The sequence below is a fragment of the Anguilla anguilla genome, chromosome 3 (genome assembly GCF_013347855.1).
Source record: "Anguilla anguilla isolate fAngAng1 chromosome 3, fAngAng1.pri, whole genome shotgun sequence".
In the NCBI taxonomy this organism is placed as follows: domain Eukaryota; kingdom Metazoa; phylum Chordata; class Actinopteri; order Anguilliformes; family Anguillidae; genus Anguilla; species Anguilla anguilla.
In genome coordinates, this window is record NC_049203.1 from 27,388,937 (window position 1) to 27,407,774 (window position 18,838).

Here is an 18,838-nt window from a genome sequence, read left to right on the forward strand (position 1 = left end):
TGGTGCATTTGTTTTCTATGGATTAACCTTTTTTTTCCTTCTTCACAGAAAACTGTGTTGGGTGGACTATGCTACAGTATATATGTTTCAACCAATGGGACCAAATGTAACAAGCCAAAATAGGCTTGTCACCTTACTTGCTTGTCACAGCAGCACAGTTTTTTCTTAAAACAATGTCCTGACTCGCAGTGGTCAACAGCTTATGAAATCTTTCAGAAACAGTAATGGGATCCTTAATATCCTGGCCAAATTCTCACCTTAGCTTTGGCTTATCTAATTTTCATATTCAACAGACTTACTGAATTCCTAACCCCCCTAACAGAAATACTGCAATAGATTGTAAATATGTGGACTTCTTTGAATATATATATATATATATATATATATATATATATATATATATATAGTTATTTCTAATATACATTTTCAATTTTATTGTAATTTAAATGTTACATAACGACTCTCATTTTTAATGTGTGTCCCACTGTTTTAAACCAAACTCAGCATCCCCTCCACAATATTTCAAAATGTTGCTTCTTGACTGAGATACTAAATAATTGGACTGTTATATTTCACAACAGCATAGTTGTTGAATATATAGCTGTACTGCAGTATCTGAATGCAAGAATACTATGAACAGTCTATTTGCTTGCATTTTGAGAATTGTTGTAGTATCAATGTAATGTACTTTATTTAAATATATTTTCATTTTATACAGTTTCTGTAAGGGTCTGCACCTCAGCCAAGATATGGTGACCACATAGGAACAAAATGTTGCTGTCTATTAACCCAGTGAGTCATACATTTTGGTGGTGTTGAAAGTGGTCCTCCATCACTGAAAATGTGTTTTGTAATCCTCAGATGACAGGAAGAAGGTTTAACCCACTAAATTTGTTTATAGCAAGTAACCCCCCATGTCACAATCACATGTGGAGGAAATAGTCAATAGTATGAGTAAATACATTTATCTTAAATTTAATCCAAAATAAATTATGTGTATCAGTGAAATAGCATGCAATGTACCGGGAAATTATCACATGAAATCATCCTAGATAGCAGTGTTGTCTCTAGAAAGGCAGTTAATACAGCTTCTGCAATGATCAATTAAACAATAAGAAAATGCATATCTTAAATAAAACAGAATTAGCATGTGATGTATTGGCTAATTGCAACATTAAATTGTCCTAGATAGCAACATTGTCTCTAGAGAGGTGGCTAACACAGCTTCTGCAATTATACATTTTAAAATTTTATAAATTTAAAATACATATCTTAAATAAAGCAGTTCCTATCAAGTGGTAGTATGCAGTTAGTTGATTAGTGTTTCTCAGGTTTTTCTGCTCAGCTAAATATTTGTTTGTGGCTCTTCGGTCACACATACAGTTGAGGCCAAAAGATGCACCTAGGCTAAGATGCACCAACTCCGCATATTTCATGTTACCATACATTTCTTTTGGCAAGTCAAATAGGAAGGTAGGTAAAGGTATTTTTAAATCAGAGACGGGTTTATTTCAGCTTTAATTCACTGTATCAGAATTCCAGTGCATTAAAAGTTTACATACACCAAGTTGACTGTCTCTTTAAACAGTCTGGAAGATTCCATAAATTGATGAAATTAATTTTTTAGATGCTTCTGATTGGCATATTTTCACAATTAGGAGTTAGTTGGGAGTTAATTGTATTTAAGGGCCTACCTTTAGAGCCACGACGATTTTGCCCTTGATACCATGGGAAGACCCAAGCAACCCAGCCAAGACCTCAGAAAAAAATTGTGGACCTCCACAAGTCCGGTTCCTCCTTGGGAGCAATTTCCGAACAACCAAAGGTACCACAAGCATCTGTGCAAACAATTGTTAGCAAATATAAAAATCTTGGGACCACACAGACACTGCATCGTTCAGGAAGGAGGCACAAATTAACTCCCAGGGCTCAACAAACTTTGGCCCGAAAGGTTCAACTGAACCCCAAGACAACATCAAAGAAACTGGTGAAGGACTTGGAGGCATCAGGTATCTACAAGTATCTACATCCACCATTAATATAATCCTACATCCCCATGGCCTGAAAGGCTGTCACGCAAGGAGGAAGCCCATACTCCAAGACCGGCATAAAAAATCCAGAATGAAGCTTGCAGGTGATCACCAGGATGAAGACCTAGCCTTTTGGTGGAGTGTTCTCTGGTCCAAAAATTTAATTGTTTGGCCATAATGATCAGCGCTATGTATGGAGGGAAAAGAGTGAGGCTTTTAATCTAAAGAACACCATACCAACTGTGAAGCATGGGGGAGGCAACATGTTGTGGTGGTGCACTTATAGATGGCATCATGATTATCTAGAAATACTGAAGCAACACCTCAAGACATCAGCTAGAAAATTGAAACTGGGTCGCAACTGGGTATTCCAGCCGGACAATGATCCTAAGCATACCTCCAAAGTTGTAACAAAATGGCTTAAAGACAACACAGTGAAAGTATTGGAATGGCCATCACAAAGCCCTCATCTGAATCCCATAGAAAATGTGTGCACTGAACTGAAAAGGCGTGTCCAACCAAGGAGGCCCACAAACCTGACTGAGTTACACCAGTTCTGTCAGGAGGAATGAGCAAAGATTCCAGTATTGTGAGAAGCTTGTGGAAGGCTACCCCAAGCATTTGATTCAAATTAAGCAATTAAAAGGCAATGCCACAAATTACTAACAAAGTGTATGTAAACGTTTGACCTACTGAAATTCTGATATTGATAGTACATATACATCTGATAGTACATAAAAGCTGAAATAAATCTGTCTCTTAGCTATTACTTTTAAAAATGACCTCTTATGGAAACAAAGTAGATACCCTAATTGACTTAACACAGGAAATGTATGGTAACATGAAATGTGTGGAGTTGTGAAAAAATAAGTTTGAATGTGTTTAGCCTAGGTGTGTGTACATTTTTAGCCACAGCTGTATCATTTTGTCCCAACTGGTCTAAATTCAAGAAATGAAACTGAAATTCATTTTTCACACACAAATCTTTTTTGTACAGTGCAGGAGGCATCAAACCATTCTTCAAGATTTCCACCTGAGTAACCCAAGGCTGCACAGTCTTCTCCAGTCGGATCTCCGCCCCCAGTCCAGTTATCCGGCTCGTGCTCCCCATTTGGCCTTGTGTGCCAAAACCTTCAAAAAAGGCAGGATGGTAAAATATGATGACAAAGAACTAAATCAAAATCTAATCAAATCCTTCATACAAAAATGTTGATGATTATTTTGTTTACATCAAGAGTAACAATAAGAATACTTAAGAAATGTTTAACGTCAAATGGTCTTTCTTTTAAGTAGTGTCATTATCTGAAAATGGTTATGTAAGTCTAAAGAAGACCGTACTGAATTTCTGTCGGACTGATAGGTGTGTCATCCACCCAGTGCCACTGTCCTTCAGTTCGCAGATCACTCAGCCCAATCCAGTGGGTCTCACGAATGTTGGCAAGCAAGAAGCTCTAATCAAGACAAGAAAAATAAAGGAACAGATTAAACTTATTTCCCAGTGGCCCAGTGGCTCTACCTGCTGACCTGGCAACACAGTTTCCGGAAGGCATAGGGGTGCATTTCAGAAAGACATCTGAAAGACAATGTTCTGGTTGAGTAAGGGCACTGGGGCTTGAGAGGCAAAGGGGAGATGGTTTAAGGGAATTCCAATATAACAGAGATGTTCCGATACTGTGAATCATTTGCCATAGATTTTTTAATTAGCTTCCATGAGTTCGGGAGCTCACGCTTAAAACCAGGAGATGGATTGAATTTTCTGGAGGCTTTTGATGTCAACAGTCTGTAAATCTTCATTCTAATTCTAGTCATGAGCACATCTCATTCCACCTGAGATGGGAATGTGCATTATAGCATTGTGGTGTGGGGATGGCTGGTTTAAGCAGCCACACCTACCCTGGGTCAAGCTAATTAGACCTGGCCAATTGGATAATTGGTTAAGAATTAGATAATTGGCCAGGCTAATTGGACCCAGGAACAGGAGTGGCTGCACCTGTGCGTAGTGAGGTAATCACTGCGCACAGCTTAAATCTGCCATCCCCACCCACACAGGAGAGCCTTCTCTGTCATGACAGGGTTTTACATCTGCTCATTTGGCTGTACCATCTTGCCAAACCCTTGCAAATAAATGTGGACTGCTTGAACATCATCTCCCTGTGTCTCTGTGCTGGAGGGCCCCAAGGAAAGCCACTTCGGTGGCCTGTGGCAGGCGTGTTTGCCACAGGCATCTATCCACTTATAAAAGTGTACACGTGCAGGATAGGCAAAGAACAGACAATGTCAAGTCATCAGTGACACAACTGGTAGTAGTTGTCTTGTGTAAACCAACAACATATGTTGAAGAACATATGTAGGAGCAAGAAGGAGATAGAGAATGTAGTGCTATTAGAAAAAAATGGAAATTGCATTAGGTGCACCATAAATAAGGTCTAGTAAACCCTTAATGAATGTTCAGTCAAAATGCAGTGAGTCAAGATGCAGTGTAAGAGGTGGATGTGGATTGTAGACTTGATTTACCTGTTTCTGTTCACTCTTGATAATGACCAGTGTTGCCCCCTTTGAGATGCAGTAATCACGACTTTGCATCCAGTTCATTCTCTGAGAGGAAAAGTAGTAGGCCCGTCCAAGGTGCCTTGTCCAGATACACCCTCCATTTGCTGTGTTACACAGAGGAACAGAGTCACCGTATAGACTGAGTGTGCTCTATTTGTTGTGTTACACAGAGACATGGGGTCACAGTTTAGAATGAGTGAGCTCTATTTGGTGTGTTACACAGGGACACAAGGTCACAGCTCAGAATAAGTGAGCTCTATTCCCTGTGTTACACAGAGACACAGAGTCACTGTATAAACTGAGTGTGCTCTATTTGCTGTGTTACACAAAGACACAGGGTCACAGTATAGAATGAGTGCGCTCTATTTGCTGTGTTACACAGAGACACAGGGTCACTGTATAAACTGAGTGAGCTCTACTTGCTGTGTTACACAAAGATGCAGAGTCACAGTATAGAATGAGTGAGGTCTATTGGGCTGTGTTGCACAGAGACACAGAGTTACTGTATAAACTGAGTGAGCTCTATTTGCTGTGTTACACAAAGACACAGGGTCACAGTATAAAATGAGTGCGCTCTATTTGCTGTGTTACACAGAGACACAGGGTCACTGTATAAACTGAGTGAGCTCTATTTGCTGTGTTACACAAAGACACAGGGTCACAGTATAGAATGAGTGCACTCTATTTGCTGTGTTACACAGAGACACAGGGTCACAGTATAGAATGAGTGAGGTCTATTGGGCTGTGTTGCACAGAGACACAGAGTCACTGTATAAACTGTGAGCTCTATTTGCTGTGTTACACAGAGACACAGGGTCACTGTATAAACTGAGTGAGCTCTATTTGCTGTGTTACACAAAGATGCAGGGTCACAGTATAGAATGAGTGAGGTCTATTGGGCTGTGTTACACAGAGACACAGGGTCACAGTTCAGAATGAATGAGCTCCATCTGCTGGGTTACACCGCGACACAGGGTCACAATTTAGACTGAGTGTGCTCTTTTGCTGTGTTATATGGAGACACAGGGTCAGTTTACATAGGCTGAACGTTTGCTGTGTGACATAGATACATATAGGTACTTCAAAAAGGGTAAAAGCTGTTTGCTGTGTTACTTTGTCACTTGTTCCTTTTTTAGTCATACTTTCATGCCCATTTACTCATACTCTTAAGGACATGAAATATACTGCAATATATTGTAAATAAGTGATTTTTTTCAGAAAATATAGCGATAAATGATTACCTGAACTACTGTGGATCATGGAGGACCCTAGACTGATTCAGACTCACCTGCTAGCTCCTGTTGCAGTGAGAACATAGAAGCAGAGAGGTTCCTGTTTCTGGCCTCCAGGGAATCAGCCATGTTATTCTTCTCAACATCTGTTGGAGTATAAAGTTTATCTACTGCATATCCATAGTTTAATGGCTCAGTGTCGTCATTAGGCCCACCAGTTTATCTACATTTTTTTTTGACTCCCATGTTTTTCAGTCTTCCACCAACAAGAGGTTTATACCTGTTTTTTCAAGCCACATGTAAAATCATTATTGTACCACCACTATGTTATCTATGTTGATGAACTAATTTACACTAATTATGCATAGGTGATGATTGACAGCAGGATTTATAAGTGACACTCACTTGTTAAATTCAGTCAGATTATTTAGGACCACATACATACATTTTATTTGATCTGATTTATTGTTTAGTCAGGCAGGTCAACTGAAATTCAATTTTCTTTTGCCTTGTGGTGGACTTGCAATTCCAGATCTGATTAATTTTTATTGTGCTGCCCAAATAAAGCCTCTTAAGATATGGATGAATAATGATGCCAAAGCAAAGTGGAAAGGTATAGAAAGTAAGCTTCCTAAGCATAATAATTTTTTGCAGAAGGAAGCCCACACAGGGAATTCAGATAGATACGTGTTAAAAATACTATAGATATTTAGTATATATACTATATATATATATATATATATATATATATATATATATTATAGAAACACTGAAGTCTTTAAATTGGAGAGAATTTGCCTGACAAATGGTGATAAGATTCTTCTGAAATCCAGATGTTTTAGCAGATATAGCACAATAAATATAGGAAATCTAGACTGTTTCTAGTGTGCATCTTTGGCATTGCTCCAAATAGAATGTTACCCAATTAAATTTCTTCTAGACAAAGAACACATTTTTTGGCTTAGATTATGTCATCAACCTAGCAACAACTGTTTTGTTTGGGGGTATTATTGCTTCAAAAATTAATAAAAAATATACTGTACATGTAACTGACCCATAAATAAATGCAGCTGATTCACAAATAAATGCAGCTGGTCCACAAATAAATGCAGCTGGTCCACAAATAAATGCAGCTGGTCCACAAATAAATGCAGCTGGTTCACATTTGTGCATCGCCTGTTGCTTGCATTAATTTGTGGACTTCTAAGACAATTCTCACAGCATGCTTTTGGAAAAAAGCACAAATAGGTCTAGACCAGCCAATCAGATTTTAAGACAGAAAATCTTTATGGGCGCCATAAATTGCAGATTTTTTCGTCAGCCCTTTTCCAAATCTGATGGAATGATACAAGCACAAGATGAAGGTTTGAAGACTTAATTTGCTGATCAAAGAGATAGCCATTACATCTATATTCCCATCAAGCGGTTGTCTTGGCGCACAACACAATCCTGAAGTGTATAATGTTCAGTAATTGGTCAGAGTAATGTGGGCGTAAGCAAAAGGATATTTGAAAATCTGCCATTTGGAAGGAGCCTATAATTCTTCTCTTGCAACACATCGTTGCATTTGCTTTGGCTTCTGCATTTTTGGCTAGACCGCAACAGCAGGGCCAGCCCTACAAATGCGAATGTCTGTGAGTGACTGACTGACTGACTGATGAAGTTACACCATTGGCCGGCCGGATCACGTGTGTTAGGTCCAGCCACTAGGTTTTAACCTGGTCTTGTTAGAATGTACATTGTTTATTTCCCTTGTGGGCCATCGTAGAGAGCCACCATGACTGTGCTCACAGAGCAAGATGGTGCCTTGGGATGGTGCGAGCAAAGGCATTTCATACTTCCGGTAAAATCTTGCATCCTTGCTTTGTTGAGTTTGGAATGCTAAAGCTGTGTTAAAAACGGTATACTTTTACCTATCTAGAGTATATAGCAAGTACAGAAGTAAAATGGTCATGTGATCAAGTGCATTCCAAACTCCCCAGTTTGAAAAACTTATATAGCCACTTATATGACTTATATAACCAATATAGCCAATCAGATACCAGCAGCGTAAATAAAAGTAAATGGACAAATTTGTGGATGGCAACAATTTTCCAGCTGGATATCTTGATATGACATGACACAGTAGTGCCTAAAGAGGTAAAGAGTCGGTATAAATGTAATATATCATAAATATGACATTGTTAATAACTTTTTGTGCACTGCTTGTCATGGTTCTGTATTTTCTGTTTCTGTTTCTCCTTGTTGGGCCGCCAGATGGCAGCACTTCTGTTTTGTGTCCTGCTCATTCCCCTGTTAATTGTATTATTGCTTTCAATTATTTTAGTAATGTTTCTGATTGTGTCTCATTGTTCCCACCTGTGTCTTGTTATCCCCTCCTTTTCTGGTTTGATTGTTCTTTGAGATCTCCTGTGTCTATTTAAGTTCCTTGTCCCCTTGACTCGGGTGCTGGTTCCTTGTGTTTGTTTCTGACCGTATGTACCTGCCCGTTTTTTTTTTCCTGACTGCGTTTCTTTTATGTGTATGCCTGTGTGTTCCACATGCCTGTATTCTGCCTGCCTATGTTCTGTTCTGTGTTTTTTTTTTGTTTTTAAGAATTTTTTGAGTTTGTTGTTTTGCCCTTCGTAGCCTTATCTGTTCCCTGTTTGTGTTTGCCTTTTTTGTTGTTGTAGTAAAGTCTTTCTTTCCATTTACCTCTTGAGCTTTGTGTGTTTCACTCTGCGCCTGGGTCCAACTCCCCCGAAACCGTGACACTGCAGCTACAATAGCCATTTTATGCACGCACAATTCAGTCCTATGTGCCAAAAGAACAGAGCAATTCAAAATATTTCTAAAACAAAAACTTTTCGAGTGAGGTAAGTAAAGATCTGTTCTGGAAATAATTTTCAGATATAAGGCATTTTTATTTACAATAAATCAAATCATACACAATTTTTAGCAGTCATCTTTCCGTGAAAAGTTAGTATGATTTTCAAAGTCAATTTTAGTGAGAACTGTTTGCTAAGTAACCAAAAAAAACACAATCTCCCTGTCTGTATAAATGTATCTGATTTGCTACAACAAACAACGCATGTTTGCAGAATGCCATCTAAAAAGAAAACAAGAGGGTTGGCAACCAAGGAGGTCACAAAGAGGGCTTCAGATTTGGAGATTAGGGATACAAGATGGTGCATTTACAGGTAGTATCCTTTCAAGGAGACTTTGTGTTTTAAATGGTGTTTAATATTTGTTAAAGAAATTAACTGTACTCATCAGCGTGTTTGACTTTTTAATTTAGTTCACTGTTCAATGTTAAATGTGTTCAGCTAATTTGCTTGCTGCTTTCACATAGTATCATCTTCTAGATGTTCCAAGTGATTCATGGAAAAGAAACGGCTACAGACGGGTGACAAATTAAAGGAAAACCCTGAATAAATTAGTGGAGAAACATAATGTATGCAGATGCTTCCATACAGGTGTACTACATTATACAATTAAGCAATTAACATCCTATCATGCTCAGTGGCATGTATAAAAATGCTGAGCAGGCCAAGTTGACCTCAATTTTGGATCAAGATTGGAAGAGGAAAAGATGACTTTGAAAGTGGGTTCATTATTGGGCCATGGATGGCAGGAGACCACTCAATTGGTTAGTGTTTCAATAGGAACAGTGACTAAAGTGACATCTGCATTTAGCTCTATGGGAAAGACTTCAGTAAATAAGGTCAGAAATTATACATAGGGTTGAAAGTGCACATTTGATGATAATAATGCTTGTGAATTAGTGCGATATGTAAGGAAAAACAGGACAGCAACTCTCTCAGGTGACTGAGAATGTTGATGCAGGACATGATCAGACTGCGTCAGTAAGAACAGTCAGTCAACAACTACATAGAGAGGGATATTATAGTAGGGTTACAGTGCATAAACTCTTCATTACGAAGACAAATGCATGTGTGAGACTTCAGTCATGCAAAACCATAGGCACTGGTCTACAGAGATAAAAAAAAAAGTGGGAAAAAAGTGATATGGTCAGATGAGTCATCCTTCATTATATTCTCAACAAAGTGGGCGAATGGCATACACCAAGAGAATGGTACAGGCCTGAATGCTTGATCGCTACAGCAAGGGGTCCCAGCAGCTATGATTAAACATTTTTATCCTGATGGGTGCGGTCTCTTTCAGGATGACAATGCTCCCATCTACAGGGCACGAGGGGTCACTGAATGGTTTGATGAGTATGAAAACGATGTGAATCATATGCTATGGCCTTCGGTGTCCCCAAATCTCGATGCTATTGAACACTCGATAAGTCTGCTCTCCACCAACATCATCAAAACACCAAATGAGGGAATATCGTTTGGAGGAATGGTATTCCACCCCTCCAGTTCCAGAGGCTTGTACAATTTATGCCAAGGGGCATTGAAGCTGTGGTGGCGCAATACCTTACTAATTTGTCACCCGTCTATACCTCGCATGCATTTAAAATAAGCACACACCAGATTGGTCTGTGTAGTAGGCCACACTATTAATAAATAAATAAATAAATAAATAAATAAAACAAAAACAAGGGGGAACATATGCGCCCCCTCAGACCTTCCGTCCTCTCTCTCGCACTCTCATTCTAACAGCTACATGTAACTGGCAAGTAGTCAACCCACTACTGTGATCAGACACGGTAATATTGAGACTTTTAACGTCAAAACCACAAAATTTGAGAAAATGGAGCTGTACATTCGAACATTTGTTGTAAGTGAAAGGAAGGGTATCAAATACTTAAACTGTTAATATCAATGCGTCACACGATGGGGAAAAAAGCCTGTCATCAAAGGCTAATTGCCAAAAATCATTTATTGACAAAACAACGGGCAAGAATGAGTGTATGTGTACATTTGGAAAGAAGCAACAGCTTGATTCTCATTAACGTTTGAAATTTATTTCAATATGACCATCTGAACTTACCAGCTGCAATTACTATTTAGCTTCGGATAAACCCTCATTGTGTTACATTATGTTTAGAACGTTTGACCTCACTAATAGTAGGCTAATGCACACACAGTTATAGCTGACTAAGTTAAAGTTATTTGTCTGTAAGTCAGCGGAAACAGCAGCCCCAGCAGGGGATAATCAGGGAACAGAGACTGGAGAGATACTAAATGTTTTATTGTGCATACTTTGCAATTACTACAATATAAGTTACATGTTGAATAATATACTGAAGTGGTGTTTTTAAAATACAAATTCTTATTATAGCTGGATCAGGCAGGGTTCAGTGGTACCTCAGGCAAAGTATGATTAATTAATGATTAATGATCTTATCAATTATCAAACTTTAGTGTTATTATCATTTGTAACATCCACTTCAATTCAATATCTGTTGAGAAGGGGAAGAAGGGAAGGCCAGGTGACATCATCACAACCAATAATATTTTACTAATTTATTCATTAAAAAAAAAAAATCTAAAGACAGATATAAAGTTGGCTATATTTTATTTTATCTGTTCTAATCTAGTCACCTAGCCTCTCAGCCACTGAAATGTAGGGTCGACTTCCGTGATAGCAAAATTGCCCTGGGGGAGGACCACCTCACTCAAACACACCTGTGCCCTCCCTACCTTTGAAATTGAAACTGTCTGGTAGTGCAATAAAAAACAGGAGGGAGGTAGAGGAATTATGATAAGTATTAAAACTCCCAAGCAATTTTGGTAGTTTTGTCATAAAGTGAAAGTACATCATTCAAATCACAGTGAGGAAAGAAAGAGGGGGTTATATAGCTGCTATTTATAAAAAGAAAAAAAATTTTTTTTAAATGAAGTACAGTTTTTCATTGTAACACCGGTGTTCTAGGGATTAACAGAACATCTTTTCTCTGTTTTTAACAGGAACTGGATGTTGGCTTTGCCAGAACCCACTAACCTTTCCCCTTTGAATTCATGACAGATGTCCATATGAAGATTCCAAGGGCAATAGGTGGTGAATAACTGAATTAGAGGTTTTAACAAATTGTTGTGTAAGTCTTACTGAAACCTTTAGGTCTCTCTGCAGATATTGAGCGCAAGAAGATGGAGAAGCAGATGACCTTGAGCAACTAGAAACAAATAACATGGTGCACCTCCAGCCTGGCCAGCTGGTGTATGTTAAGCATCAAACCAAAAACCCTTTAAAATACATTGTTATCACCTTTTCAAATTCTGTTTTTGACTGATATGTGATCACATATCACATAGTTTTATACTGACTGTGTTGAAGAAGAACACCTTTATCGCTACCATCATGACAATAACTCTGACTGACGACAGTGACCATTTTGGGCTGTAAAAAAAGGGAATTGAAAAACCTGTGTTTGTTGCTGCTCTGGTAGTGTTTAAATAAGAGTATTGCAAGCAAATAGTCTACCTTTCTCAAATTAAAATCAACAAACAAGGCTCAAATTCATCTGGTTCTGCTACTGACATGGGGGATTGTCATACTATCCTTTGTAGGTGGTCTGGGCCGACTAGCCTTGAATGTAGACCCCCTCCATGGAATTAAAGAAACCCAAGACAGAAGTGGATTGCACAAAGATAGTCAGAGATAAACAGAGGTATCAATTGAATCATTATCACCAAATAAGAAATATGCAGAGGAATTAAACCTTTCTGACTGTTGGGTTTTGTTCTTCTGTGGCAGGGGTAGTGATGGCCATCTCAATAGACTGGTGTTTCTATGTAACTTATATAACAACCATTGAATTTCACCTGGACACAAAACCAGACGTTAAACAAGTAATCTATGAAATGCTAGGAGAACCTAATGGGTGTGAAAATAACTAGTTATTCTATTGTACCAGAGTATAGTACTAACATACCTCCCATCATGCTATTGATGTCATCAGAAAACAGTTTTATATGCAATACTGGTACTGGGGCAAAGAAGTGGGTGTTCAGCATCCAAATAAACCCACAATGGGACTATGTTTGTTTGTGGAAAGAAGGTGTATGCATGGTTGTCAGTGGGGTGGGGAGGGGTGCGTCATGTTGCATATATGATTCTGGCCATAAGGCATCATGCCACCCAGTATCCAGTACAAGATAGATCTAAAAGACATATTAACAATGGGGAACTGTTTTCCTCTGTTATGTTTCCCGGATGTGGAGTAGGATGAACTATAACCGAGATTAAACTACTGCCTGTGCTGATTGAATCCATAACTAGCTATACAACCCAAGCAAAACAAAGTGTCACTGCTGAACTAGTGGCAGCCAAAACTGTAATTTTGTAGAGTCGAACAGCTCTGAATTATGTTTTGACCTCACAGGGTGGCACATGTGCTGCGGTTGGTAAAGAATGTTGCGCTTGCATTCCTGACAATGAAGATGAGATTAAAGGCACACTATGCTTTTTAATTTGAAAATATTATAAAATAACTATGCTAAGGCATATCTATGATGCACTATGATCTCAGTCTTCACACACTTTAGCCAAATTCATGTACCTTTTACCTGTATTTGTTATTCTAATATGTGTTCCAGATGTGTCTGGGCATAGCGCAACTTTCTGTGTGGTGAGGGTGGCTACAGAGCTTGTGGTTTGCAGTCAAAGTCCATCAAAGTGTTTGTTGCTAGTTAACTGCTGCAGTGGCTGATGCTAAGAAGCCTAGCTGACAGGGCTTGTTAAAAAACTAGAATCAATCTTGGATTTACTTTTCTTTGGTGGCTTCAGCAGAAGTTCACCAAGGGGATGAAAACAGATGCGGGGTTAACCTGTTTTCTGTTGGTCCTGTAAGTAATGATACGTTACCGAGGTTGGGTAGCTTTTATATCGAATTCTGTTTTTCTGTCAAGATGTCTCTCTCTTTATCAAACTCCTTAATGGACTTGGGATGTATAATTTACTTTGTTAGATCTTACTATATGCTTATGTATTAACCACTTACCAATCAGATATGGCTATACCCCTCTTATAATCATTCATTAGTTGAAAGGGTTTCCGGAAGATTATGTGCCACTATATTATGACCTGAACTTTAGTGACTTTAACTAATAAGTGCTCTTAGGAACAAAACAGGGGAACTGTAGAGGAAAAATCTATTTGTGCTTAGAGAAGCAATCTGCAAGTGGAAAATTACTGTGGGCCTTTTGTAAAATAATATGTACCAGGAGGACATTTCTGTTATTGCAGAAATCTTCTGGCAGTACTAACAAATGTAACTAAATTTGCTTGAACAACTGTTCTCAGCAGCTAGGTCCTGTCTATGCTACTTTTATCAACGGCACACTGGTTGTGGGTGAAACTGTTTATTACATTATATGATGCAGAAGAAAATATATAAAGATCACTGCAAACTGCATTTCTTTAGAGGATTACTAATGCTGTTCCCTCCATGATATCACGTATTAAACTTCTCAACCTCAAATTAATTCTCTGTGTAGAACTGAATTATTTTTCGACAGCTAGACTAAATATTTTCTGAGTAAATGAGAAAAATCCAAACACTGTTACATATATACATATATACTGACTCTCCGCTACTCTGATATCATGATTGGGGCGGGGCCAGAGTGGATTACACAAACCATTTCTCAAATGTTAGAAGGCAGCACCAAGATGATTTCTGCCATTTTCTTCTGTCAAATTATATTATTTTATACAGAAATGTTAAAATAATGGTATGGATTAAAACGTTTCATTATAAAGTAGACATACAAACACATTTCCAGCTAAAAACATGATCTCAGGTGTAATTTCCCTTTAAAATTCTCAAAAAAACAGTCCATATACTGCATTAAAATTCCATATAAGGACAGTTTTTGCTTATTAATTTAAGGTTAAGCTGATATTTTAATCACAATATTTAGGTTAATTTCCAGAAATATGTTTTTCAATTGTCCAGTCTATGTTTGGTGGAGCAATCACTGCAGGAGCAATATACAGTTTGCCATTTTCATTTATTGTTATGTTGATAGGCATTCCCAAATTTCCCAACTTTCATAGGCTTCTTACTCTGTTTTTGCCAGTTAGACAGGAGTGTTGTACCAAACTGGACTCGGTACCACTTTGATGACTTGGTTCCTGTGCCAAATCATCGGTTCCTGTGACATCCTTCCATATCATTTCATAGTCAAAAAATTATATTTTGGGATTTTTCCCCAATGTCAAAGCAGGCCACTAAAAACCAAAATTACTGGCCCAGAGCTCTGATAAAGCACTGTCGGGCCGTCGGGTAAGAGGCAATATGAAGCCCAACAGGGTGGCAGGGCTGCTGGCATGTTGCAGTGTTTTGCAGCAATGTTGTACAGGGGATGCTGGTTTTTGCTTGAAAACAGTTAAATAACATTGAACTTGCACATAGTTCCATAAATAAATAGTATAATTTATTAAGAATATAATAGTTTGCCGCACAGGTCACTGGTTAATAGTGCTTAATGAAAACATGTCCATATAACATAACATAATATAACATAACACAATGACAAGAACAGTCCATTCAGCCCAACAATGCTCACCATTTTCCTGACTAAAGTGTACCTAGTGCTCTGATTACTTACAGACTAGATAGTATCTAACACCATTTCAAGCCTGGTCTTGAAAATCCCCAGAGTTTCTGCCTCTACTACGTGACCTGGCAGGCTATTCGAGACACTGACTACCCTCTGCATGAAAAAAATTATTCCTAATGTCTGTACGGAATTTACCTTCTGCTAATTTCCATTTATGGCCTCTCATTCTACAAAAGGTCTGCAGCACATCTTGTAATGTGTGACTTCACATCGTTGCCTCGACTTACAGTGTGTGCCTTAGCCTACGTGCATATCGAACAACACAGCACTCAGCTAGCCTACATAAGACAAATCATATCACTAGTAATCTGTGCAGCTAATGCATGGTGATAATATTTTGCAAAGTTGTTATATAAATATATAATTAATTACTTGTCCAATACTAATCACTTGAAGATTTGGGTGCTACAATAGCCAGCTTCCCGTCACACTACGTTTTGCGCTGTGCCGCCGTCACGTGCACAAAGAAACAGGTTGTTAGAGAACCTGCCAGTCACTCACAGGGGCCGAGCTATGATCGAGAGCAACTAGCGGGGAGGTGGCTTTGGGTCGTGATTGCAGTTCTCCCTTGTGGACACCAAATGCAGCTTCAAATAACGTACTGCTCCATTAAATTACAAGTTGCGAAAAATTGAACTTGGGCACTGTGGGCATTGTACCAGGCATACACTGTTGCACTCAATCACTGAAAAACACATAGTGTGTGCATTAGATTTTCCATCCATGTTCACTTTCCCTCCAAACCTTCACTAATCCACATTATCTGAATCAGAGTCTGAAACAACTATGGTAAGCAGGTTCTCCAAACATCACCACTGAAAACTTGTCCAGGGATTTTCAAGCTAGGACCAAACTGTCTGGAGTCCCAATCATGCACCAAAATGTTGTCATTTAAAAAAAGCCATGAAGGCTGACCTTTACCAATTGTCTGATAATAAGAGAGCTCAATTAATTGATTTATGTAGCAAGCAAAATAGAAAAAATGTATATATATATATATATATATATATATATATATCTAAGATCAGTTCATAGAATGTAGATATTCTTAATAGCAGTTCCTAACACTGCCACTTGAATGTCTAGAGGGACCCTTGTTAGAAGATAACAATAAAATTTAAATCCAGAGACTAACTGATGGCCCTCATCATAGTACATAATGGTGTGACAACAGACTGCGGTGTGTAATTGTTTAGTGTTGCAGTAGATATTAGTATGTAATGGCTTGGTGTAAATTGGATATCAGCGTTTAATGGTTTTGTCAAAAGTAGATATCAGTGTGTTTCAGTGTAGCAGTAGAAATCAATGTGCAATGTTTCAGTGTAAGAGTAGGTATCTTTTAAATGGTACAGAGCAGGGTTTCTCACTGGTGGATTGTTGAGGACAGACTCACAGAGGACACCCAGAGCAATGAGTCCACACAGCAGGGCAAAGCAAAGTACGACCAGCAGGACTTTGAACCATCTGTGGGGCATACGGGCAATCTGAGCTCTCGGCCAAGGAAGAGTTCCTGGGGGAATTAATCCACACAAATATTATCATGAAGCTGATCAGCAAACATCTCTGTAAACAGAACTTTGGCCAGAACACATCACGCCAAAAACACTGAATAAACTTGCTATACAACAGCTGAAGGAGATACATGAGATATGTAGAAACTGTTTAGCACATTAAGCGTGTTTCTGTTTGTGCAAGTTATGACAAGTCCTGTGAATGTTTTGATGAGTGAATGTTGAAACATTGTTAATCTATTGTTGAAACATTTAAATATTTAGAGCACCTTGGTTCATGCTACCTGGAGTTTATCTACTCAAGATATTCTGGGGCAGCACTCTATTTTTCTTCCTATTAAGTATTTAAATATTTACCTTTGAAACATAGATTTAATATTTCACTGAGATGTTACATGGATGGAAAATAAGCTGCTTATTTTAGAATAAAAAAGTTCAGTATTAGTTATACATTTTCATTACATTATTTCAGCGCTGATGTTTATTATGAAACCCAACATAAAGGTTTATTGTTTTAAAACTTTGATTTTATTTATAAACTATATATTGAATTTCAGCCAAATATTGCAGTCAATATTTACACAAACACAAAGTCAATATAAATTCACCATGACATATCCAAACATTTCCACTAATTTCCCAATACAAAAAAGAACTACTGACATTACTTTTGCACGTCTGGATGGACTATATGTAAAAAGGTTAGATTAAAGAAAGTCAATATAACACAGTTAATAAAGCAAAATTAAACGTACAGCTGAAGACAAAAATCATATGGGAAACATCATTGTCTGTCTTTTATGTTGTGAATGCATGGAATATTAAACATCCTCCGAATGAACATTATCTCAGGCTGTGTCACAGAAATATTTCATGTGCATCTGGGGGTTACATTTCTTTCAAAGCCTGAAATGCACAGAAAAGAAAAAATGTCACCTTTGGGGAAAAACTCTTCCTGGTCCAGGCGGGAGAAAGTAATTTCTGTATTTCCAGTTTCGTTGGACTCCATCTCACACTGGACAGTGATGAATTGCAACAGTGCACAATGTAAAAAATATTTCTATTTATACAACAGAGTTTTAAAACTCATCTCTCACAGAAAACTCATCTCTCTTACAGCAGCTGATGAAACCTTCATGAACATATGAACATTCTGAAGCATATTTACCTTATAAAGATTAACTACCATTCAAGAACACCAATGGAGATAGACATGATGTAACTAAAAAGCCCGAGTGAATGTGTAACTGGGAGGGGGGAGAAGGGAACGGTTCACCTGGAGCAGTATATTCAATAAACACTTATGAAACAACAACACTGTTTCACAAACCCCGCAACATACGGCTTTTCACATTAGCCTAACTAAAAATTATTTACAGTATTTACATACAGGAAAGGAGAATATATTTTATATATACAGGAGAGGCTTCTGTTTTAGATGGAGAATAAGTAGGTCAACCATATGACAATGCTGTGAAACACAAACTAAATACATTCATGATGTTTATTTGAGCTTATGTAATGCACTTAATGTCCTAATTACAGTTGAGGCCAAAGTTTACGACTTGCCAAAATAAATCTATGGTAACATGAAATGTGCGGAGTTGTGAAAAACTGAGTTTGAATATCTTTAGCCTAAGTGTATGTAAACTTTTGGCCTCAACTGTATGCATTTATTTGATTAATTTTACAGATTTCATCCTCCATACAAACATCATGAGTGCAATTAGCAGTCTTACTCTGTCTGACCTGAGAAACTCTGGCATACGTAATATACTCTCCTCACCTTGCTGAATGGGAAGAGTACATATCTTAGAGCTTATGATCTTAATAAAACCAACCATGAAGTAAGTAAATCTTATAGACCATCTTGCCCACCATGTGTCTGAGATTTTTCAATATCAGCACAAATTGGGCTGACCCTAAGTGGTTAGCTAGCGATTACAGAGCGTGGGTCAGTAGGTAGTGCTCGAAGGTCAGGAGGGAATTTCACCAAA

The 18,838-nt window shown here is 38.1% G+C and overlaps 1 protein-coding gene across 2 annotated transcripts; it reads right to left on the reverse strand.

Moving 5' to 3' along the window:
• Positions 1 to 2,970: 2,970 nt before the first annotated feature.
• On the reverse strand, positions 2,971 to 18,022 carry LOC118223466 (CD209 antigen-like protein C). Of its 2 annotated transcripts, XM_035410046.1 has the most exons (6): positions 17,778 to 18,019; positions 16,724 to 16,840; positions 5,869 to 5,958; positions 4,545 to 4,684; positions 3,369 to 3,481; positions 2,971 to 3,161 (listed from the first exon to the last, which is right to left on the reverse strand). In XM_035410046.1, the coding sequence occupies exons 1-6, from the start codon at positions 17,848 to 17,850 to the stop codon at positions 2,996 to 2,998; spliced, it is 699 nt and encodes a 232-aa protein (XP_035265937.1). In that variant the 5' UTR covers positions 17,851 to 18,019; the 3' UTR covers positions 2,971 to 2,995. The 2 variants fall into 2 exon arrangements, with proteins under 2 accessions (XP_035265937.1, XP_035265938.1); XM_035410047.1 differs by lacking the exon at positions 16,724 to 16,840 and having other exon boundaries at positions 17,778 to 18,022.
• Positions 18,023 to 18,838: the final 816 nt, after the last annotated feature.

Coding starts and splice junctions, on each gene's coding strand:
- LOC118223466 (XM_035410046.1), bottom strand. CDS start 17,850: ATGGAGTCCAACGAAACTGGAAATACAGAAATTACTTTCTCCCGCCTG. Junction 16,841..17,777: donor GGAAGAGTTTTTCCCCAAAG/GTGACATTTTTT, acceptor TAATTCCCCCAG/GAACTCTTCCTTGGCCGAGA. Junction 3,482..4,544: donor TCAAGAGTGAACAGAAACAG/GTAAATCAAGTC, acceptor TGTCTTGATTAG/AGCTTCTTGCTTGCCAACAT.